The 26,976-nt window shown below is 34.0% G+C and overlaps 1 protein-coding gene across 1 annotated transcript; it reads right to left on the reverse strand.

Moving 5' to 3' along the window:
- Positions 1–2,800: 2,800 nt before the first annotated feature.
- Positions 2,801–3,786, reverse strand: LOC110111731 (EID1-like F-box protein 3). Its single transcript, XM_020843729.2, has one exon. It carries the CDS (start codon positions 3,780–3,782, stop codon positions 2,967–2,969), a length of 816 nt encoding a protein of 271 aa, XP_020699388.1. The 5' UTR covers positions 3,783–3,786; the 3' UTR covers positions 2,801–2,966.
- Between the last annotated feature and the right edge of the window lie 23,190 nt (positions 3,787–26,976).

A 26,976-nucleotide genomic window follows, 5' to 3' on the forward strand; every position in this document is an offset into this window, starting at 1 on the left:
ACTCAAGACTGGGTAGTATAAGATTAATGTTTCTAAGAGTTTATATTTTTATCTTTTCTTGAGTCTATGTATCATAAACAACGTTTAGTAGCTTAGCAACTATGTATACACACACAAAGGAGTGAAAATAAAAAAGTATATATATATATATATATATATATTAAATCATAATGTATGATTTATATCATATTATATGATTTATTGCTTTAAAAATTAATCAATATATTTTTATTTAAGTGAATAAAATTATTTTAAGTATAATTAATCTTATAGTAAAAAATTACATTATACTGGATGATTGGTTGTAATCAGAAATCCCACTATTAATTAAATTAGGCAAAAATTTTGAATTTTAATTTCTTTCTATTCATATTGTATGAATATAATCGTATTGTCTGATTTTTAAAATATTGCCTAATTTAATTCTATAATTAATCAATCAATATGTCTAATTTTGAATTTTTATTATATTTTATGAATTGGATCATATTGTGCGATAGACATAGGCGATATTTGGAAGTCTCAGAATTCATCTTGGATAAACTACAATTTAGTTGAACTAATCGTACTATACCACTATTCATTCATACATTACGATCTTAATTGATCACATTGTATTAATCATGAATCGTACACTGCCAATAGGCAGACATGAACAAATCATATTCTATTAACTATACATCGTGTAGTACAAATACTGCAAATTTGAACTGATTGTATTGTACTAACTGGTGATTGTACAATACTAAAAGGTCAAATTCTAGGGATCATACGGTATGATCCTACGATCATCTTCAATGAATAGTTATGACTGAATTAAATAATTAGGTTATTTGGAGCCCTCTACTTAAGCTTTCTCATCAGGCTTTATAAGAGTCTTTTTGGTAGTCATTGGGTTGATTCATTTGAGATAAAGCTTGCAGAGAGAGCCTAGAGCTTGGGAGAGGAAGAGATAAGTTTATGAGAGAGGGAGAAGATCCTTATAGGATTCGAGGGAGTGTGAGAGAGAGTTTTACACGGTTGCTTCGACGAAATTGCACCTGAGCTTCTCCATGCTTTAAGGTTTATCTTGAGGGAGATTTTGGGAAGAAGTCCCCTTTGGTATTAAAGTACTCGGCTACTTCTCCACACCAAAAAAGGTGAAAGTAGTTCAAAGTTCTTTACCTTCACTAGGAGGGTGAAAAGGATTCGAGATTCTTTTCCTTCACTAGGAGTATGAAAAAGGATTCAAGATTTGTTGGCTTCACCAAGAGGGTGAAAAATCTTCAAGGTACTCTGCCTTTCACTAGAAGTGTGAAAAAGCTTCATGGTTCTCGACCTCACTAGGAGTGTAAAAAGGATTTCATTACTATGCCTCACCAAGTTGGTAGAAGAGATTATATAAGGGCTTTTCCACCTTATTTTGGGGGCTAAAAGAGATACACTAATGATTTAAGTGCAATACAAAAAGAAGAGGACTCATGGGAGTGGACGTAGGTCAAGCTTTGACTGAACCACTATAAAATCTGATGTGCTCATTTTACTTTACTTTCCGCATTTTATTTTTCCTACATTTTAATTTCTTACATGTTTATATTCCTACAAATCTGTGTTTTGTTTATCTTGATTTGTTGTGTTGATTATTGTTGGAAAAAGAAAATATTTTATTATTTATTTTTGTTACTAAAATCAAAGAAGCAAAATTACATTATTGTTATTAAATTCTTTCGCTCGCGTTTGTGATATGTTTAAATAATTAAAAGACTTTCATTGAGGAAATTTTTAAATAACCAATTAAAACCTGCCCCCCCTCTCTTGGTCAGCTTAGGACAGTTCAACAAGGTTTAAGCACCTCACTTGAACTTTTAAATTACGAAGAATTATGGATTACATAATAATTTTTGTTTGGGATATTTTGATCATTTTAAACCACAATCTTGACACTTCATTAGATGTTCTAAATCATCTTTGATCATAGCAGCTATGTTTTTTTGATATTGTAATGCCATAACAAACTCAAAATAAATGAACTTAAACATATCATATATCACCTGAAGACATTCATTTTGACTATAAATATATAAATAATTAATCCTTGGATGGCATTAAAAAAGTTTCCAAATAAGCTTTGGATCTTGAATATAAGCATGTTTAATATCTTTGGATCTTTCTCATTAAACCTTAATACCTCAAAAATAAATTTATAGAAAATGGAGTTAGACGGCTTTCATATATAAATCTAATTCAAACAATATATAAATTTAATTAGAACACACTCACTAAACTATAATACCGTTATAGTTTTGATCATTAACTGAAGTCTTCTTATTTTGCAAGCATAAGCTCATTCTCCAAATAATCTATTCCAGTTGTAACACTTAGACCATATGTGCATTAATTGTTATTAAAATATACATTTACGTTTTTTTTTTTTTTAATAAAATAAATTTTCTCTCTAAATTTATTAGTATGCAAGCTTTAAAGTTTGATGATAAAAGGTTGGTAGGTTAATAATATTAAAAATTAAGAAGGAGACAAAAGTTATCATTTCAAAGAGTAATTTGAGTAATTTGAGTATATTTTTGATCGAATAATTTTTAAAGAGTTGTTGGAATGGCTCTTAATGTGCCTAAACCAATCAGAACGCTCCGAGTATCTTCTTCCTTGATCCTAAACATTTGAGTATCAAATGGTCATTCCAAACTTGAGAAAGTCCAGATGAGAGTAGACTTTGAGTGTTTTTTCCAAAGCTGAAGGCCTTTTCTATGTGTTCACTCACCAAAACGAAAAATAAATAATCCAATAAAACCAAATATAATTCAAAAACAAAAATGTCATTTAAGAATCCCTACAAATGAGAATCACAAAATAGACAAAAAAAGAGAACTAAACCACCGCCACCGCCACTCCAATTCAAAACAGAGAAAATCTCTCCCCTAAACAAAATAAAAAAAAAAAACAGAGCACCAAAGAACAGGGGAAATGAATCAGTCATCATCATCATCACCTTCGACATAACCATCATCACCATAAGCATCATCATCACCATCCGAAAGATGAGCCAACCAGCAGTTCCCATGAAGATGCCCGTTAACACAGACGAAGTACTCTAGACGGCCAAGGTGAGCTCCCAGTCGCCGCGCCGCCGTACGCGGCACGAGTCTCGCCGCCGTCATACTCCACACACGCGCCCCACAATAAGGACAACGTACTCTCTGCTCGAGCTCTACGTGTCGTCCGATGAGATAAGCACGGGTTTTCGATCTAATGAACCCACGGAATACTCCGCGATACGCACCCAAATCCTCACCCGCCGCCGCCCCTTCAATAGTGTGTTCACACGGATCGCTGACGTATAAAAGATCGCTAGAGCACCGGCGAGAGAGGAAACTACTACCCGAAGTTTTCGAAAACCGGGAGACACCAGCGAAGTGGCCTTGTAGGGGGTGGGTAAGAGGGAAATGGCGGCTGTCTACGCCGCCGGAGCAGTAGAATAGAAGCTTCGCGAGAGAGTTCCAGCCGCCGTTGACTCTAGCCTGACCAGCCGGCGCTCCTGTAGTTAACGCCGCCAACATTCGCGGCGCTCGGGAAATGCAGACTTCTCGCCAGAGGATACGGTTGACCACCGCGCGCAGTCGCCGGCTGACTCTTGCCACCACGCAGACCATTTGTGGGTCCCAATTCAGCCTCCGGAAAACCAGAATGAGAACCCGCTCGTCCATGATTCCTTTGTTCACTTCCTCCTCTAGTCCTCCTCGGCCACGCCCGTTGCCGCCGGTGCTACTCGAACCGCCTGATTCCATTCGCCGAAAAGAGATCACTGTCGGGAGGGCGGGAGCAGAGAGATACAAATAGTTGAGGTCGGCAGGTGGGCCCCACGTGAGTGGGACACGTGGCTAATCATCAAGTTACTCCGGCGGCTGCCGTCTAAACACGTTTCACAATCGAGGGAGCAGATAGAACACGTGTCGGTGAGATGAAAATATCTTTGTTTTGGAAAAATTTAGTGGACGCGCGTCCAGTGTTTGTTGGTAGACGGACACGTGTCCATGGATCTATTTCAGGAGAGAAAGAAGATGTTTGGACACAACTCTCCTTGGCCTATTGGTTGAGAGCTAAGGCTTCCAACTAAGAGGTCTAAGGTTCGAGTCTCTGTGTATGCGTTGTGTGTGTGAGTTTGCCTTAAATGGCCTAAATGTCCCAAAAAAAAAAAGAAGATGTTTGGCGTGCCTAAATAGTATGACGTGTGAGCATCTGCAACGTACACGTATAACTTTTAATTCTATTATAATTTAATTACGATTTGTTTAATTTTTCAGAATACTATGAGTAAATGGTCGGTTTGGGATTTGACCGGCCCCACCAGGTTGAAGCTGTATCGGAGTCTTGGTACTTTTTATGTCCATGTCAGCTCCCAACGGTTCTTTTGACTTCAAGGAATAAAAATTAACTTAGGATATATATTTAAAAATGTAATTTCTATTCTTATTTAAAATTAGGAAATTTTTTTTCTTCATATTTTTGAATCAATTAAATCAAATTAATATACATCACATGCTTAAACTTTGAACCCAAAATTTTTTAGTTCTAGCTAAAAATCTCGACTAAAAGATTAACTAAGCGACATAATATTTTAAATTTTTATGAAGATAAAATTAATTAATAGTTTATTTTTTAATTTTAAGTATTTAATGTTATCATCTTGATAATTATTCAAATAAATAATTTGATGTAATTTTTATATAATTTAAAATAAAAAAATGATGAACAATTTGAGTTAAGATATTCTATTTATGGTGTATTTATATGAAATGTTATGAAATTATGTGATTTAAATTATTGATAAAAAAATAGATTTTATTATGAAATATATAATACAATAGTAATATATTAAGATTTTATTTGAAAATTGAATTAGGATATCTCACTATTATTTTTTCAGTTTGTGTCGCCATCAATAAAATTATTATCAAACGATCAAATAAATTCAACTTAAATGGTCTCCTTCAAATCTACCGCGTTTTTTTTAAACCTATTGTATAAAACTAAGAAGCGGCACGTGGAGCTCACAGAACAGTCCAAGAGAGGGGAATTATTTTAGATGAAAAACTCCAGTATTTTCAATCAAATGGGCACATGGGAGAACAGCATTGGGCCACGCATGTGAGGCTTATAGGAGAGATATTGGTGAGACCTTTTTTTTTATTTAATAAAAAATTGTTTATTACTTAATTGATTTATTTTTAAGAAAAAGGTATTGCTCAATTGTTAGTAGGTAGGACATGCATAAGACAAAGGCCTTGCAATTTGTCATTATAAAATCATTATAGAGTTATGGTAGCAATAGTAGTAATGAAAGATTGGCTGTGGAAGATAAATTAATAAATGATAAAAAAAAAAACAAAGATGTAAAATATGGAAGAAGGAACTTTCATAATATGTGTATAATTACATTGCAATAAATTTAAATTAAAAATTAGATTATGCCATGAGGAAGAGAATTTGGTTTACCATGTAGAGTTGGATGATCATCATTGGCATTTGTTTTTTTTTTTATTATTTTTTTCTTGTTATGAAATTTAATTTTGGTTTATGTGAATAGTATAAATAGGCATCTAGAGCGAATTTAAATTAATGGGATATATTGAAGATAATAAAACAACGGAGGGGAATTAAGACTTGAAGGAGTATGTGAGAAACACTACGACAACCAAAGAGGAGTGGTGAATTGGGTTGTGCACTAATTAAAGAAAAAAAATAATTTCTCTTTGTAGAAAAAATAGTGATATAAGTGTAACATAAAAAAAAAACAAATTACAATAAAGAGAACATAGAGAAATTTAATGTGGCTTGGCCCAAACCCAAAACTGGCCTACTCCACACCTAGTTCAACCCAAAAATTGGATTTAACTAACAACAAGAAATGTCACATCAATCACATCTTTCTAATACTAGGAAGAACTACCTCACACGACGATGAAAACCTCACAACACTAATACAAGTCAAAAAAGAAAGGTAAAAACTTGTGTAATAAAAAAGATCTCACATAGGAATAGTTTTTAAAAAATTGCTCTTAAGCCCCACACAAAAACAAAATTTTAATAAAAAAATAATAATAAATGAGTTTGCTCACAGACTTCATATTATATGAAGATGCAAATATGATGAAATGAAGTTTCTAAATAAATTTGCAAAGAAAATTGCAAGCAAAAAACTTTTAAAACAATTTTCTAAGACAATGTAATCTAAGCAATGAAGCAATATAAGTAGTTGAAAAAAGGCGATTCAAACACAAGGCAAAATCAAGTTCCAAAATTAATCACTATATCACGAAATGGTCACAATAAAAATATTTTACGCAATGCTTTCAACTTCATAAATATTTTAGATTTGATGTTAAAATAGCATATAAATAAGGATTTCAAATCTTTAAATGATCTAAGATTTAATTTATAAAATAAATAGTCAAAAGAGTTTCACAAAAATTTTCAAATTAAGATGTATGTGACTAATATACACAATATACCAAGCATCCATTTAAAGAACCAAACAAAATTAACTTTTTAAAATTCAAAAGGATATCGAAGTGTATGATTTAAATCACTAAGAATATGAATAAGATACAATAAGTAAGTTTCACAAATGTATTTAATAAAATAGCCACAAGTGAAAAAAGACAATTCTCCAAATGTTTTCTCTAGAAAATCTTAACTTGTTAACTCAATAACATAGAATAATCCAATAGAATTTGATATTTATAAATTTTAGAAAAATATGAATTCATTCACAAATAAGATGATAATTCTACAACAACAAATAAATCAAAAATATTTTCAAATAAAATCATAAATATATTTAAACTAGATACAAAACTTATATTTTCTTTTTATTTTTTGTTCCATATATTTTATTTGGAAAGAAAGAGATTCCAAGAAAATTTAGAAGCAATTTTCTAGCTCTGATTTTGTGGTTTGTTCTATTAAAAAGGCTTTATTAGCTAAAGTTTCTAGCTGAAATTTTCTTTATCACATCATTAAGATCTTTGCTTAAATAATTTGATTTGGGGGGGGGGGGGGGGGGACTTGTGTTGTGCGGGCTTGCATTTCTTATTGGATGGTTTAATTTAGACAACCAAGGTTTTTTACTTTGGATGATCAAATTTTGCACCAAGGTTTTATGTTGGTTTTTCCAATTCTGTGGGGTGGCATTGTTGCTCTTGTTTTAATGGTTTGGCTGGTGGTGGTTTAGCTGATGCCTGTTGTTTCTATTGCTTGGTTTTTGTGGTTGCAGGTTGGGTTTTTTTTGGCTCTATTGGTTGCTTCGGGTTGTTTTGGCCTCTAGGTGTTGCGACCCATAACCCCGAGGTTGAGATTTTTATGATGCCAAATAATGTTGCCTAAACTAATTTTCATTGAATATTATTTAATGTTTTCTATTGTCTGTGAGTACTAATATTTCAGAAAGATCACAAGTCACTCTGGACAACGGGAAGACTCAAGACAAGTTTGATTAGGAGTCTGAGTCAGATAATGTATTTTGTTATTTATTTTCTTGAGTCTGGCCACAAACTGCAGGTATGTTTGAGCAATCATGCACACACACAGGGGGAGAGGGTTTTTAAAAGTAAGAAATATAGTTTTTCAGTCTATGGTAATCGTACTGTACGAATTTATTTCGTACTATATGATCTACTATCATAACACATATTCTGTGAACACATCATACTGTACGAATACTCTCGTATGGTACGATCTATTTCAAATCTAAAACCCTAGCCGTCATGATAAGTCAAGTATGATATTTTGCGCCGTCCGTACTGTACAACTATGTTCGTACGGTATGATCTATTTTAAATACATACTTAATTTAACCCGTAATTAGTGCAAGAAATCAAGGCTTAATTACAAATTGAAACTCGTACTGTACGAACCCCTTCGTATACAATGAATAGAGATGAATTCTGATCATCCCGGAGATCGTCCTGGACGATCCTGTGTTTTTGGTCTCATCGTACGATGCCTATCGTACCATACGATGAATAGAGAGGATATTTGATCGTCCCGGAATTCGCCCTTGACGATTCCTTGATTTTTACTATTCGTATGATACGATATAGATCATACCATACGATGAACAGAGATGACATTTGATCGTCCCGACTATCATCTAGTACGACTAGTGTGTTGTGAATCGCACTGTATAATATATTATCGTACTGTATGATTAGTTTTTGAGCTATTCGTACACCTTCATACCAGGACGAAGCTAGTTTGTACATATCTTAATGTACGACCAATAATCGTACTGTACAATTGTAACAGCTACTTTTCAAACAATTGTGGGAGAGTTTCTAAGGGGGAGACTCATCTACGTCCGTTGACCTCGAAGGTATTCTGTCTTCTCTAGGAGAGAGAAAAATGAGAAGGTTCTCTACCGTCACTAGGAGGGTGAAAACAGTGCTTGGCACTCTGCCACGCCGGGTTGGTGAAAGGGAGTATTGTAAGGGTTTCTCCACATTGCCGAGGGGGCAAAAGGAGAGATATTTGTTGGTAGTGAAATTCCCGGAGCGGAGGACTCTGGGGAGTGGACGTAGGTCATAGTTTGACCGAACCACTATAAAAATCTTGGTGTGTTTTTTCCTTATTGTTTTTATTCTTGCGTGCATTTTTATTTCATAATATTTGAGTGGAAAAATTGTGAAAGAAAAAGATTTTATTGTTGCCCGTTGCCTTAGAAGTTGTTTTAAATTTTCATGTTAAAACCTTAAAAAAATATCAAAAATATTAGAACACATGTTTAGGTTTTATTTAATGCTATAAAACTTTCACAATTCACCCCCCTCTTGTCCATCTAGTAATTTCAATTAATATCAGAGCCTGTTTTCAAAAATAGTATTTTAGAAAATCTTGAGAAAACGATCATGTCGCACTTTTGTAATCGTAACACTGCGGAGGGTTATTCAATAACCCGTCCACCTCTTTTTGATAACATTCCATTGGATTTTTGAAAAATTAGGATGTCAACTTTTTTACAATCTATAGATTATCGCATGTTGATGTTAGCCAATGATGGATATGTTGCACCTTTTAAAGCTGTTAATAGAGTGAAAACTCCAGTGTCTTTTATTGATTGGAGCAATGAGGATAGGGATTTAGTCCAGTTAAATGCTAAATATTTAAACTGGTTTTTTTGCATATTAAAGTCTAAGGACTATATGAGAGTTTCTACCTGTGCTTATGGTAAGGAGATTTGGGATAGACTTTGTATTACATACGAAGGAACAAATGAAGTAAAACAGTATAGGCTTAACATTCTATTGCATGATTATGAACTCTTCCGTATGAAACCTAGCGAAACAATATCTGACATGTACACTAGGTTCACCCAAATCATAACATCCTTGCATGCATTAGGTAGAGAGATTTCAAATTCTGAGAAAGTCAATAAAATTCTTAGATGTTTACCTAGTTCCTATGATGCAAAGATAACTACTATCACTGAGTCTAAAGACCTTAATGTTTATTCTATTGAATTGTTACTTATTTTTGAGAATATCCATGACTCGTATAGGAAGTTGAAAAAGATGCATTCCAAGCTTAATATTGAATTTAGTTCCTTACAAACCGAGCATGCTAACTTGTTTAAGGAAAATTTTTATTTAGATCGTGATCATATGCTACTTCTTGATGAGTATGATGCATTAAATAAGAAGCATATTAAACTAACTGAAACACATGAAACCTTGAAAATCACTGATGTTAAACTAGAATATGCTTTTCATAGATTAGACAAACTTGCATTAGATGTAGATCACAGTGAGCATTTGTTAAAAATAGAAGTTGATGTATTGACATATCAAAACAACACTTTTTAAGAAAGAATCAATGAATTAGAAAAAGAAATTGCATCACTCACATTAGCCCAACCTAGTCAAGCTCCAATACAGCATGCATCACATAACTTTAGGAAGAGGCACCACCACCCACATAGGTTAGTAAACCCATTTCCTGGTGTTAGGTGCTTCTCTTGTGGCATACTAGGTCACATAGCCCGCATATGCACAATTCATCATAGAACACACTTAGTATGGAGACCTAAACTGCATCCATCACAGAATAACATGCATACATCTCATTCATGCAAGCATAAGGAGGAACCCAAACTCACTTGGGTTCCCAAATCTAATCTTTGAATGAAATTGTAGGGAAGCTCTCACAAAAGACCTAGTGATAGCATGTGGTACCTGGATAGTGGCTGCTCGTGACACATGACTGGAGATATGAAGAAGTTCATCCTACTGGAGACCAGAATTGGAGACAGAGTAACGTTGGGAGACAACACTACCTGAAAAGTGATAGGCTCAAGTACTATTGGTAATGCTAAGAATTTTTTAATTGAAAATGTTTTATTAAATGATGGTTTGAAGCATAACTTACTTAGCATTAGTCAACTGTGTGACAAAGGTTTTGATATTAATTTTTTATCTAATAAATGCCTATTTAGTTTAAATGATAAATTAGTTTTAGAAGGAAAACAAATGAACAATATTTACATGTTAGACCTTGATTGCATTGATAGTTCAAATTTGTTTTGTTTGAAAAAAATAATTGATGACTCGTGGCTATGGCATAGGAGACTATGCCATGCAAGTATGAAAACTCTTTGAAATATCACTCAGAAAAATCTAGTTAGAGGCGTACCTAAGTTAGACTTTATTAAAGATCATTTATGTGATGCTTGCCAACTAGGAAAATAAGTCAAATCATCCTTTCATTCAATCAGTGATGTGATCACCTCTAGGCCATTAAAAATCCTACACATGGACCTATTTGGACCCATTAGTATAGCTAGCATAGGTGGAAAAAATTATGAATTTATGATTGTAGATGACTTCACTAGGTTCACTTGGGTAAGATTCCTAGCACATAAGAATGAGCCTTTTGAGGAATTTAAGGTATTCTCCACATGGATTCAACAAAAATTAGGTTGTGAGATCTCAATAATCCATAGTGATCATAGTGGAGAGTTTCAAAATGATAAATTTGAATCATTCTGTCAAGAGATAGGAATAGAACATACTTTCTCATCCCCTAGAACACCTCAACAAAATGGTATAGCAGAAAGGAAGAATAGAACCTTGGTAGAAGCTGCTAGGGTAATGTTAGCAGAGTACACCCTTTCTAGATACTTTTGGGCGGAAGCAATCAGCACAGCGTGCTATGTTTTGAATAGGGTGAACATTAGATCAAAGATGAACAAAACTCCTTATGAACTCCTTAAGGGTAGGACACCAAACCTTTTACACTTACATGTCTTTGGGTGCAAGTGCTTCATCTTGAATAATGACAAACATCTCTTAGGAAAATTCTATCCCGAGTCTGATGAAGGTGTCTTCTTAGGTTATTCATCTGTAGGTAAGGCATATAGAATCTTTAATATGAGAACCTTAGTAGTAGAAGAGTCCAGTCATGTAGTATTTGATGAATCAGATAAGCCATCTGAATATAAAATTAAAGATGATGAAATAGAGGCAATTCAAGGAGTAGAGACTATGACCCTAGAAGAAAGGGTAGAACCTTAGGAAGATTTGCCTAGAGAATGGAGATATTATTCTATTCATCCTAAATAGTTAATTTTAGGAGACCCTTTAGAAGGTGTAAGAACTAGGCATGGACTTAGGAAGGAGGTTAGTCATTCAGCATTCGTCTTTATGATGGAACCTAAAAGTATAGATCAAGCCTTAGGAGATGAATTCTGGATTCTAGCAATGCAAGAAGAGCTGAACCAATTCACCAGGAATGATGTTGGGGAGTTAGTCAAGAGTCCTAAATAACAGAGTGTTATTGGAACAAAATGGGTCTTCAAGAATAAGGTGAATGATACAGGAACAATAATAAGGAATAAAGCCAGATTAGTAGCTAAAGGAACCAAATTGAGGGAATAAACTTTGAAGAAACCTTTGTCCTTGTTGCTTGACTAGAAGCCATAGGAGTGCTCTTAGCTTTTGCTTGCTTCAAGAACTTTAAATTATATCAAATGGATGTGAAGAGTGCATTTTTTAATGGGGTAATTAATGAAGATGTCTATGTTGAGCAACCCCCTGGATTTGAAAGTTCACAATTTTTAAATCACGTATTCAAATTAAAAAAAGGCACTTTATGGATTAAAGCAAGCACCTAGAGCCTGGTATGAAAGACTTAGCTCATTTTTACTGGATAGAGGATTTGTAAAAGGTAGTGTAGACACTACACTCTTTCTACAAAAAATTAAAGAAGAAATTCTCATTGTTCAAATTTACGTGGACGACATCTTGTTTGGATCTTCGGAGAAAAACTTGTGTGATGAATTTTCAAAAACAATGAGTAATGAGTTTTAAATGAGCATGATAGGAGAACTAAAGTACTTTCTTGGCTTTAGTGTAAAACAAATAGAGAACGAAATATTTCTTAGCCAAGCAAAGTACATTAAAGATATTTTGAAAAAATACAAAATGGAGAATGCAAAACCCATGAATACTCCAATGAGCTCAACAATTCAATTAGATAAAGATCCCAGTGGAAAGTCAGTAGATCAGAAAAAGTATAGAGGAATGATTGGATCCCTTCTTTACCTAACTGTCAGTAGACTAGACATAATGTTTAGTGTGTGCCTCTGTGTCCATTTTCAAGCTAATCCTAAAGAGTCTCACTTAACTGCTGTCAAGAGAATTCTTAGATATCTACTAGGTACCCAAACTTAGGAATTTGGTATCCTTGGCATAGCACCTCCTTTGAAATCTTAGGGTACTCAGATTTTGATTTTACTGGATGTAGGATAGACAGAAAAAGCACCTCTGGTACCTTCCAATTTATTGGACAATCATTAATTTCTTGGTCCAATAGGAAGCAAAACTCAGTGGCCCTTTCCACAGCCGAGGCAGAATATATTGCAGTAGGAAGTTGCGTTGCACAAGTACTATGGTTAAAATAACAAATTCTTGATCTTGGCCTACCTGTAGGAACCATCTCAATCATGTGTGACAACACAAGTGCAATTTGCATCTCTAAGAGTCCAATTCAGCACTCTCAAACGAAACACATAGACATTAGACACCATTTCATTAGAGATCATGTCGCTAAGGGAGATATAGAATTGCATCACATCGCTACAGGAGATTAATTGGCTGACATATTCAACAAACCACTAGCATTCAACACCTTTAGCACCTTTAGGACTAGATTAGGTGTCATAGACATTACTGCATAAAAAAAAATTTCTTCTAAGGTTTCTCCTGATCATCACACACTTACTCACCATATAAAAAAAACAAATTTGACTTTGAAACATCGTACTGTATGATACATCTAAATCTGCACAGAAAATAACCCTAAGCAAATTTTGCCTCTGTTGATCGTACCGTACGACCGTTATCATACTGTACAATATAGCTGGTAGGCATTTAACCCGTATGGTACGACATTATTACTCCTTGTATGGTACGATATCTCCCTTCTTACGGTACAATCCATATCACCAAAATGGATTGGGATGAATTAACTCTGGTGGGTACGTTATTATTGGTATTCATACTGTACGATCCACCTCAACAAATGGATGAGAATGACATTAAAGGGTTTCAGTATGATATAATTGTCATTTGTACTGTACCATACACCTGTTCGTATGGTATGAAACTTTTGGTCAAAAGTCATCCTGACGACCCTTGGGACAATCAATATTCTTCTGATCGTATTGTATGATACCCATCGTACTGTACGTTTTGACCACCTTTTCCTGATACGATTCATCAGAACAGTTATTGCCATATCGTACGGTACGATATACTATTATACTGTACTATGTTGGAAAAACTCTATAAATTGGCTGGCAAGGCAGAACTCACTTCACTCACCTCCACTTGTTCCTTCTCACCTTTCACTCAGCCTCTACACGATGTCTAGTTCAAGCAAGAGAGGTCATATTGTAGTGGGAAGCTCGTCTTCCTCTCACCACCACACCGCTCGATTCTTGAATGCTGACAATGAGGATGCATACCATAAGTTCAAAGCATGCAAAATTACGCCATTCAGACTGCTCAATCAGGAGGCTCTGAATTTTGAGGTACTAAACCTCTTTGCTTCTACCACCCTCCAGTTCCTTCTCACCCTGGCCTTCCCATACAACTCTGAACTCCTTTTAGAATTCCTTGCAAACCTAACCTACACTATCGATAACCTCACTTTCCACTCATTTATTTTTTGTCAGAATGTCAAAATTACAAAAGCCGACATCGCCGAATACATTGGGCTCTCTACTGAAGGGTTCATTCATTTCTCACGAATGACTTTGACTGGAGTGAGGTTAATTAAGTCCTTAGGAATGCACATTTTATCAACACCAACCTCTCGTACAATCACTCACTCAAAACTGCAGAATCATTCAACACGTCCTCAGAACCTCCATTATACCCAAAGATGGCGACCGTGTTAACATGACGTCGACTCTATCTGTCGCTACATATCTTATTATGACCAACACCAAATTCAATGAGACCGATTTAATTATTGACTACATTCGCCATATGACCTTCAATCGTCTCCCTACTACTTGCCGAAAACAAAATATAGCTCTTGGTCACCTTATAGGATACATCATTCAAAATAAATATCAACTGACCTATCTTGGAGAACCTGATTATCTTCCAATCTATTATACGAATGCCTCTTTCTGTATTCTTTTCCATCGGGGACATGATCCTGAAGAACCCGTCTTTGATGAAGAAGAAGGAGAAGATGCCCCAGCAGCAGCTCCAGCTCGACCAAGACGACATGCAGCACCCTGAGCTCCTGCACCAGCTTAACCTCACAATGATTTGGTCGAATGCTTCGACCAACTTCAGACACGTCTCAATACGCACATTCAAGAGCAACATGAGCAACACGAGACCGACATGCACTAATTTGGGGAACAGTTCAATGCAATTGGTCAACATTTCGACACGATCCTTCACTATTTTCATCCACACCCACCTCCACCACCAAGTGACCAGGATCCTTCCCTTTGAAGTGTTTGTGTTGTACTTTTCTTTCTTTAGTAGTTGCTCCTCTTTTTGGTGCTGTCAAAAGGGGGAGAAGTTTGTTGTAGTTTTCTTTTTATTGTAGTTTGTTTGTGTTAAATATATGCATTTCCTTTTGTATTGTATTTTCTCTAAAGTGTTTTTCTTGTTCTTATGTCAAAAAAAAAAAAAAAATGCCCTTCAAACTTGTTAACAACAAAAATTATTTGACATCATAAAAAAGGGGAGATTGTTGCGACCCATGATCTCGAGGTTGAGATTTTGATGATGCCAAATAATATTGCCTAAACTACTTTTCATTGTATATCATTTAATATTTGTTATTGCCCGTGAGTATTAGCATTTCAGGAAGATCACAAGTCACTCAAGACAACGGGAAGACTCAAGACCAGTTGGATTAGGAGTCTGAGTCGGACATGTATTTTGTTATTTATTTTATTTTTTATTTTCTTGAGTCTGGCCACAAACTGCAGATAAGTCTGAGCAATCATGCACACACACAGGGGGACAGGGTTTTTAAAAGTAAGAAATATAGTTTTTCAGTATATGGTAATCATACTATATGAATTTATTTCATACTGTATGATCTACTATCATAACATGTGTTCTGTGAATACATTGTACTGTACGAATACTATCGTATGGTATGATCTATTTCAAATCTAAAACTTTAGCCTTCATGATAAGTAAAGTATAATATTTTGCGCTGTTCGTACTGTACGACTACGCTCGTGCAGTATGATCTATTTTAAAAACATACTTAATTTAACCCGTGATTAGTGCAAGAAATCAAGGCTTAATTACAAATTGAAACTCATACTATACGAACCCCTTCGTACAATACGATGAACATAGATGAATTCTGATTATCCCGGAGATCTTCCTGGACGATCATGAGTTTTTTGTCTCATCGTACTATACGATGCCTATCATACCATACGATGAACAGAGATGATATTTTATCATCCTGGAATTCATCCTAGATGATGCCCTGATTTTCACTATCCGTACGGTACGATGTAGATCGTACCATACAATGAACAGAGACGACATTTGATCGTCCCAGTTATCGTCCAGTACGAGTAGTGTGTTGTGAATCGTACCGTATGATATATTATCATACTGTATGATTAGTTTTTGAACTATTCATATACCTTCATACCAGGACGAAGCTAGTTTGTACATATCCTACTATACGACTAATAATCATACTATATAATTGTAACAGTTACTTTTGAAATCCAAGAGATTTTGGAGCCTATTTTGAGGTGAAGAACTTGTCATATTTTGAGAGAGAGAGAGAGAAAGAAGAGGAAAACATGAGTAGAGAGAAAATCCTAGAGAGAGCTCTTGAGAAGTTTGAGGGGTTGAGAGAGGAAGGAGAAGGTGAGCTTGGTGAGGGAGAAGAGGTGTGAGGGAGATCACACGATTGCTCCGATCTTGCTGCAACTTGCTCCTCTTGTGGCTTGGGAAGAACTTATGGGAGACTTTCTAAGGGGGAGACTCATCTACGTCCGTTGACCTCGAAGGTATTCTGCCTTCTCTAGGAGAGAGAAAAATGAGAAGGTTCTCTACCGTCACTAGGAGGGTGAAAACAGTGCTTGGCACTCTGCCACGCCGGGTTGGTGAAAGGGAGTATTGTAAGGGTTTCTCCACCTTGCCGAGGGGGGCAAAAGGAGTGCTATAGTTTGTAGTGAAATTCTTGGAGCAGAGGACTCCGGACAGTGGACGCTGGTCATGGTTTGACCGAACCACTATAAAATTTTGTCGTGCTTTTTCCTTATCGCTTTTTATTTTTTTCTTGCACTTTATTTTCATAGTACTTGCATGGTGAAAATTATGGAAGAAAAAAAGGATTTTATCATTGCATGTTGAGTTCAAGTCTTTTCCTACTTAGTAGTTAAATTTTCTTGTTAAAATTTTAAAAACACCAAAATATTAGAACTCTTGCTTAGGTTTTTTATTATTGCTACAAAGTTTTCACAATTCACCACCCCTTCCCTCCTATCAATCTAGTTATTTCACCATAATTAATCTTTATGCCTATGTAGGTCAAGAATGCATTTAAATCCATAATCTTTCCCCAACCATTAGATGTATTGTAAATCACTACACTCTATAATGTAACCTTCACAATAGTCTCATTTAGTTCCATCCACTCCACCAAGTAATGCAACCACCTATAGGAATAAACTAAACATGCTAATCTTCCAAGAGGTTATAGAATAATTTATATTTTATAAAGTTGTGATATCTTTTTTTTTTTTAAATAGATAAAAGTTATCTTATTCAATTATATCAGAAGTTCTTTTTAGAAAAGAAAACAATTTTCCAATGTATCATTTAGTGACCACACGCACACACACACTCACTTATACACACACACACATTTAGTGATCCAAAAATTTATTCCCGACCTCCTCTGCTTTTGGAGGAGTTTTTATGAAATAAGTTCCAAGGTAAATTTTTATAAGATAAATTGGGCTTCTAGATAAGACAATGTTGTAAATTTGGATTCAGAGATTATAATTTTTATAATAACAAACATTTCTGACACTTCTATTTTTATACGATTATCCTACCTACGAAAATTTAAGTCTACAGGGTCAATTACAAATCAAGCCAGCTCAAGAATTGGTAGATTAGGACTAAGTTAGTCTGCAAACTTTCTTCAAGTGTTTTTACCTTTTCTTTAGTCAAATGTAATAAAGTGGGTTCTGATGCTAAGTAACCTTGAAGACACACACTCAGGGGAAAAATTCTATCAGTTCCTAGAGTTTTATGTTTTTTATCATATCATTCTGGATGATCTATTAAAAACAGAAAACATAATTAGGGCATCATGGTTAAGGCAGTCGCAATCAAGTAAATTGTCCTTGACGATATTAGCATCATATTAGATGATAAGCTCCATTCAGAAAAAATAACTTGCTAGCTCTTTTAGGCATGTTATTATTTTTGGACATCATCCAGGTCAATATCTTAGACGGTGCATTACAATTATGCTTAACTTAGTCAGATGATTAAGAGCTAATTAAATTTTGATTGATCAATCATATCATTTGGGACAATCGAAAGATCATCTGGGATGATCAGTTAAACAAACCTTAATTTCTTTTTGGACAACTAAAATATTATTCTAGTTAATATGTATTGATTTGTACCAATCAGCTGGGATGATCCAAAATTGATTGGGACTACAATTATTTTTTGTATCTTCTAAACTAGTAAAATCTGGCAAAATAGAGTAATTATGTAGACAATATTCAACATCTTAAACAAATCATCCAGGATGATCGTGAAATCATCCTGAATGATCAGTTATTTCTTTATCGTTTAGACCTGTAAAGTCTGACTGAATAGAGCAATTGTCTGGAAGATATTCAATGATTTATACTAATCCTACAAGATAATGTCTTATCAACTTGGATAATAAGAACAAACAAACATTCTAATTTTTGAACCTCCTCTAGATCATCTTGGCTGATTGAGCAAAATTTGTACTACTCATACAGGTCGATCGATTGATTATCCTAGATGATATTTAGTGATTAACTGCAAATTAGGGCAAATTTGAAACCTTCTTTATAAGATCACTTGTTTACTCAAGAAGTGATCTTTTACTATTGTCCAGACTTGAGAGAGCCAAGACAAGAGGGAGAGTAAGGGAGAAAGAGAGAGGATCTTGTGAGATCGATGTTATAAGGGCTTCACAAAGGTTGCTCCAAGTAAGGGTCTGAGTTATCTTCTCTAGTTGACGTCCTTGGTTTCATGGAGGTTCTATAGAGGTCTACTTCAATAACTGATTATGGTTATCTGCTTACTTCAGGAGGAAGCAAAAGGAATTGGGTCCTCTACCTACTTAACAAGGAAGCAAAACAAATTGGGTTCTCTGCCTCATCGAAGTCGTTGGAAAGGATGTTTGTATAGGCTTCTGTGCCTTGATCTAAGAATAAAAGTTGAGTAACTGAGTTTAGTGTAATACCAAGAGGACAGGATTTATGGAGTGGATGTAGGTCAAGTTGATCGAACCACCATAAAATTCTTTGTATTCTTTCTTATTGCTTTTCCATATTTAATTTATGCACTTTAATTTTTGTGGTGAATGTTGGTTTGATTTAGGATTATGGATTTTGTTTAAGAAATTTTAAAAACACCAATTTACCCCCCTCCTAGTTAGCCTCGGGCTATTTCATAACGGCTTAACATCTCTAACAAACTTTCAAGTGGTATCAGAGCGGGATTTTAAAAAATGAGTTTTTAAAAACTATTTAATTTTGATTCATGGATAAATTTGGAAATTGTAATATTTTAGAAGGGTATTATATTACCCGACCACCGTTGTTTGAGAATAATCCTTTTTATTTTTCAAAAACTTGAATGTCTACATTTTTATAATGAATTGACTATCGCATGTAGATACATGTTAAGGATGAATATTCACCACCAACTCGATAAATTAATGGCATAAATCCTAAACTTCCTTTTATTGAATGAATATTTGTGATAGGGATTTAGCACAACTTAATGCAAAATATTTAAGCTATTTTTTTATGCATTGAAATCAAAAGATTACATGCATGTTTCAACATGTGCTACAAGTAAAACAATATGAGATAGATTGTGTATTACTTATGAAGTAACAAATGAAGTTAATCAATCTAGATTGAATATCATACTGCATGACTATGAACTTTTTTTATGAAACCCACTAAATCGATATCTGATATGTATACTATGTTTACTCAAATTGTTACCTCTCTGCATACCTTAGGAAGAGGGCTAACTAACTATGAAAAAATTTATAAAATTTTGATATGCTTTCCTTCTTCCTTTAATGGTAAGATTACTACAATAACTGAATCTAAGGATTTTAATACTTATTCTATTTATAACTTTCTTAGATCACATAATGCTTATGAGCAAGGTGTAAACCAAAGACAACTTGATGCCGATGAGAAAAAGAAGAACAAGACTATGGTGCTAAAGGCTAACATTATGAATATTGATTCTTCTAGTTTTGAAAGCAATTATGTGTCCTTAATCAATATAAAATTCAATAGCTTTCTAAGTAAAAAGCAAAAGCACCATCATAAGTGGAATAAAGGTAAGGGTAACAAAAATTTTAAAAGTTCTATTAATATGATTTGTTTTAAATGGAAGAAGCAGGGACATGTTAAATTTGATTGTCCTACACTTAAGGCTCACCAAAGTAAGGAGAAGGGAAAGCAGAAACCTAAGTTCAGGAAGGAAAAGAAGTGGTTCCAAAAGGTGACTGGACAGATTCTGCATCTAACTCTTCTGAGACTGAAGTTGAAGAGGAGATAACAAACTTGTGCTTGATGGTAGACAATCAATTACTTAAAGTTTTTGAAGAAATTCATGCATTATGTAAGAAACTTAAGAAATGCATGCTAGGTTAAAATTGGAACTTTTAAATTTGCAAATGATGAATGAAGTGTTGTTTAAAAATCACTCTACACTTAATAGAAATCACATCTTATTACTTGATAAGTTTGATGCCTAAATAAGAAGCATATTGAATTATTTGATGCACATTATTCCTTGAAGTCATCGCATGTTGAGTTAGAAAAAGAATTTAATAAATTAAAGGAACTTGCATGGGAAATAGATAATAATGAACATCGACTAAAAGTGGAAGTGGCAACTTATGAATATGAAAATAAAGTGTTGAAAGAAAAAGTCAGATCATTTGAAAATGAGAAACCATCATTGCATGCATCACACAACTCTAAGTAGAGGCATCACCACTTGAGTAAATTAGTAAATCATTTTCCTTGTGTTAGATGTTTTTCATGTGGCATGCTAGGATACATTTCACACACATACACTATTCATCATAGTACACATTGAGTGTGGAGATGAAAATTATATGATTCATAGCATAACACACATACATAGCATACATCTTTCCCGAAGATAGGACCCAAACTTTTTTGGGTACCTAAATATGATGTTTCATGATTTTATATGTGTGCTCTCACAAAATACCTCTTGAGAGAATGTGGTACTTGAATAGCGAATACTTATGACACATGATTGGAGAGACAAATCAATTTATTTTGTTGGAGTTTAGGTCACTCTTGGAGATAACATCATCAGGAAATAAGTGGGCATAGGTATAATCAGAATCTTTAAGAACCTTTTTATTAAAAAAAAAGTTCTTGTAGTGGAACTAAAACAGAACTTTCTCAACATCAGTCATCTTTGCATTAAGGGCTTTATCATTAAATTTTTGGCAAATACTTATATTATCAACTTAAATAAAAACACTATTTTATAAGGAAAATAAATTAACAATGTTTACATGTTTGATTTGAATAATATTGACTGTGTTGCTTCATTTTACTTAAAAACTATCATTGATGAGTCTTGATTGTAGTACATGAGGTTATATCATGCTAGTATGAAAACTCTTAGGAGAGTGAACCAAAAAGACCTAGTTATAGGTGTTTCCAAGCTTAAGTTCACTAAAGACGCCTGTGTGATGCTTACCAACTAGGGAAGCAAGTCCAATCCGCTTTCCATTCCATTAAGGATATTACCTCCTCTACAACTTTAGAAGTCCTTTACATGGATTTGTTTGGACCCATTAGCACTGCCAGCTTTGGGGGAAAATATTATCGATGACTACCCGAGATTTACTTGAATTAATTTTTTATCACATAAGAGTTACTCTTTTGATGAGTTTAGATCCTTTTCCACTTGGATTCAAAAAGGTTAGGTTGTGAAATCTTGACCATCCATAGTGACCATGGGGGAAAGTTTAAAAATGTGAGATTTGGAGACTTTTGTGAGGATAAAGGGATTAACCACAAATTCTCAGCTACTAGGACCCCTCAAAAGAATGGGGTAGCTAAAAGGAAGAACATGACCATAGTTAAAGACACTAGAGCCATGCTTGCTTAGTATTCACTTCCAAAATATTTCTGAGAGAAGCGATAAACACAACTTGCTATGTGTTGAATAGGGTGAATGTTAGAGCCAAACTAGATAAGACACCCTATGAGATTGTTAAGGGTAGGACACCCAACCTTGCCACCTCTATATATAAGGTTTTCATTCTTAATAATAAGAAGTCACCCTTAAGAAAATTTGATCCAAAATATGATGGAGTGTTCTTAGGATGTTCAAGTGTGAGGAAATCCGTTAGAGTGTTTAATAAGAGGTCATTGGTGGTAGAGGAGACTACTCATGTAGTGTTTGATGAATCTGATGATAAGAAGCCTATTTTTAAGGATAAAGATGAAGTTAGAGAGATTATCCAAGGAGTTGAATAATTGGAGAAGAGTGTAGAGCCCCAAAATATTGAATGAGTAGATGAGATTACCTACAGAGTAAAATGTAAATGTGGAGGAAAGGGTAGAACCTAGACACACTTTGCTTAGAGATTGGAGATATTTTTTCAATCATCTTAAAGAACTAATCTTAGGAGACCCTTCTGAAGGTGTTAAAACTAGGCGTGAACTTAGGAAGGAAGTAAACTACTTAGCCTTTATCTCAATGACTAAACCCACCAACATCATTCAAGTCCTATCTGATGAGTTTTGGATCTTAGCCATGCAAGAGGAATTAAACCAATTTATTATAAATGTTGTTTGGGAGCTTATTAAAAGACCTAAGGAATAAAGTGTAGTTGGAACCAAATGGTTCTTCAAGAATAAGATGAATGATTCTGGTGCGATGGTTAGAAATAATGTGAGATTGGTGGCTAAGGGGTACAAATAAATAGAAGGAATTGATTTTGAGGAGACCTTTATCCCTGTAGCTAGATAGGAAGACATTAGAATGCAATTAGCATTTGTCTGTTATAAGTGATTTTCAAATGGACATTAAGAGTGCCTTTTTAAATGAGTTAATAAAAGAGGATATTTTTTAAGAGGAACCCCCAAGTTTTGAGAGTTCCCGATTTCCAAATCATGTTTATAAACTAAAAAAAGTCCTTTATGGATTAAAACAGGCATCGAGAGCTTGGTATGAGTGGCTTAGCACATTCCTCTATGAAAGGAAGTTTATTAAGGGGAGTGTACACCACCCTTTTTCTGAAGAAAGTAGGAGATGAGTTACTCATTGTTTAGATCTATATTGATAATATATTTTTTGAATCTTCTAATAAAAATATATGTGGTGATTTTTTTTAATTATGAGTATGGAATTTGAGATGAGTATGATAAGAGAGTTTTCATACTTTTTGGGGTTTAGCATAAGATAATTAGATGATAAAACCTTTCTAAATCAATCAAAGTACATTAAGGGCATCGTGAATAAATATATGAAATGGATAAAGCTTAGCCAATAAAAACTTCCTTGACCTCCAGTGTTCAGTTGGATAAGGACCCAAATGGAAAATCTACTGATCAAAGAAGTACAAAGAAATGATTTGATCACTACTTTACCGTACTGCTAGCCAACCTGATAAAGTGTTTAGTGTTTGTCTCTGCACTAGATTTCAAGTTGATCCTAAAGAATTTACCTAACTGCTACTAAGAGAATTCTTAGATATCTATTATAGACCAAAAATTTAGGAATTTAATATCCTAGGATTAACACTTCTTTTGAGATTATTAGATATTATAATTTTAATTTTACAGGAAGTAGGGTGGATAGAAAGAGTACTTCTTGGACTTGCCGATTTAAAGGACAATATTTAGTCTCCTAGTCTAGTAGAAAATAAAATTTTGTTGCACATTCTACTGCTGAAGCTGAGTATATTGGCTTAGGAAGTTGTGTGGTTCAAGTCCTTTAGTTGAAGCAACAAATTCTTTATTTAGGATTACTTGAAGGCACAATTTTAATCCTTTGTGACAACACTAGTGTGATATTCATCTCTATGAACCCTATCCAATATTCAAGGACCAAACACAATGATATAAGGCATCACATTATTAGAAACCATGTAATCAAAGGAGACATTGAGTTACACCATGTGACAACTGAGAATCAAATGGCTGACATCTTTACTATACCACTAGCCTTTGACACATTCAGTACCTTAAGAAACAGATTGGGTGTGAATGACATAAATACATGAATTTGATGTTTACTGAGTTCTGAATTATATATTCAGTTGTTTGCTATTTTTTTTACTCTTTCTTTTATTTTAGACTTGTTGTTTTTTTACTTTTTATTTGCTATTATATTTTCGTGTTTTTCATTTCTTTTTTTTTTTTAGTTTTCTTCTTTTCTTTTTTTCTTTTTTTCTTTTTTGGTCACTATTGAAATGATATTTAATGCCTTACTTTTATTTTTGAAAATTTGTAGTCAATATTTTATATCCCTAAATTAGTAAAAGGGAGAAACACCATTGATTGTTTCCCATTCTCTAACTACTTTTAGAGGTATAATTTTCTTTTCTAAACAAAAAGTCTATCTCAAATTAATAACTTGACTTTGTGTTTGAGATCCTTTCTATCTTGCTATAGTAATCTATCTTTTATATATATAATTTTCAAAGTTATTAAATCACTTTCAGGATTTTGTAATATTGTTGTTGCATTTATCATATGAATCTGATTCTCCTTTAAGGTTTACTTTTCCTTATATTAGAGAGTGGGTCTTTCTTCTCTAATATCTATAAGATATTTTGACAACTAAGAGTATTTAAACATTTTGAAAGGCATTTGACTTGCAAAAATGACCAGAGGCATAAAATGAGCCCAAAAAGATAAAAAATGTAAAAGATGTGCATTGATCGCCAAAAAATAAAAGATACACAAAGTGTATCAAAAATAAAAAAAATGCGTAAAGTGCGCCAACCAATTGATAAGAGGAATAAAATGAACCCACAATAAAGCAAGCTTTCTTCTCTTTTATACCTTTAAATTTTAGAAGAATTCATGTGTCACTTGATATTTTCAAAGGCTTGATTTTGAATTTTGTGATTATGACTAATTACTTTAGTATATTATTCTATAAGATATTTTTTCTAGAATCATGTTTTGAATGGATCTCTTTTTCTTATCCAATTAATTTTTTTATGCAAGATCTTTGTTTATAAAAGGTAGTATGCCCTATAAGAAGTCTGAGCAAGGGCTATCTTGATCTGTTGTACTTCTATTTTTTTTTAACTATGTTAACTCATGGATTCTTACAAAATTTTAATTCAATCACATGAAAAATTTATCATATTTGTGCTTTAATTAAAAAAAATTATTTTCATTCTTTTTGTCATTTTTATCATCTTTTTGTTATTTTATTTTTATTTTTTACTATTTTTTCTTATTTTCAAGTCTTCTCTAATCATCTCATTCTATCCCTAAATCTATAATTTTTAATCACATCATATTGGACGATATCTTTACACCACCCATCACCTACCATGAGACAGTTGATATGACCTTTTTGATTAATATCATTCTGGATGATACATTATCGTCCCGGATGATCTGATCATATTTTGCTTCAATTTTTTATGATCAGCCTAGTTGATCCTCTTCATCCTGGACTATCTTCTAAAATTTTGCTCAATTATTGGTGATCATCTTGGATGATTTGCCTGTTCATCATGGATGATCCATATGGTAAAGTTGTTACACATTTTAAATTTGGCTGGTGTGATCTATTATTATGGATTGTCCCAAACAATCCACCTAATTGTTTTGGATAATATACTCTTTTAATGGTCATTTGGCTTAACTCTTCGGGATGATCGCCTGTGTCTAATTATCCTTAATGATATTTGATCATCCTTGATGATATGATTTCCTTTTTAACCAATCATCCTGAATGCAATAATTTGGCCTGATCATCCTAGATTATTCTGAAATCATCCTGGATAATTGGACCATTTCTTTATAAATAATAACTTTCAAACATTTTTTTCCCATGCCAAATCCTTCTATTCCTCTTTGCTCTCTTTCATTCTCTAATTTTCTTGTTCATAACGGGTGGTAAGTGAACCATAATACTGTTAGATGTTCCTTGAGGTCCACTATTGACCCTCATTTCACTAAGGCAGTTGACCAAGCTTCCTACCTTCATTACATGAAATTTGGGATCACCTTATTCAGGACTATCTATCCACATACACTTTCTTACACATCCTTGATCTTTTATGCATACATCGCTCACCTTCATCCTTACCCTCACCTTCATCCTTACCCTCAGCTTCATCCTTACCCTCACCTTCCCCTTCAATTATGAAGTGATCTTTGAATTTTTTATAAGTCTTAGAATCAACTCTTCTTACATTACACTTCAATCCTATGTTAACAAAAATCCTGGTGAAATCACTTATCAAGACAATCACGAATTCCTCCAACTGTTTATAACTGGAGATAAGATTCACATCTTATCTCAAGATCCTGATTATGATGGGGCCTACAACACCTTAATCAAGGATGCTAGGATAATCCAACATGTCCTTCATACATCTGTTATTCCCAAAGTTGGTGATTATGTCCACATCATTCCTCTCCTTTCGATCACCACCTTCTACATCATGGGCAATAAAGATTTCAATGCTACTGATATTTTTTTCTTTTACATTGAGTATCTCACTAGAATTAGTGATCAAGGGCCCAATCTGGCCTTAATACACATTATAACCTATGTCATGGAAACTAAGTACAACCCTCAATATCCTAATACACCTAATTTCTAGCTTGCCTTTTACACCAATAGCTCCTTCCACATTTTTCACAATACTCATCTCCACCTAGAGTATAAGGAAGCTGAGGGAGCTAAGGAGGAAGCTGCACCTATACCTACTCATGCACCTACTCCAATCTTTCAGTACTCACAATTAGATCAAGTGGTTGAGATATTCGACCAGTGGAAGATGAGGTTCAACTTTTACATTGCTGTACTAGAGCAGTATCATCCATAGGTTATTGTTATATTTGATGCTTACGTGATTCACCAGCAATAGTTGCATGACTAGGACATGGCCTGGTTTAGGGAGCAATTCACTACTATCTCT

The sequence above is a fragment of the Dendrobium catenatum genome, unplaced genomic scaffold (assembly GCF_001605985.2).
Source record: "Dendrobium catenatum unplaced genomic scaffold, ASM160598v2 fragScaff_scaffold_1056, whole genome shotgun sequence".
Lineage (NCBI taxonomy): Eukaryota > Viridiplantae > Streptophyta > Magnoliopsida > Asparagales > Orchidaceae > Dendrobium > Dendrobium catenatum.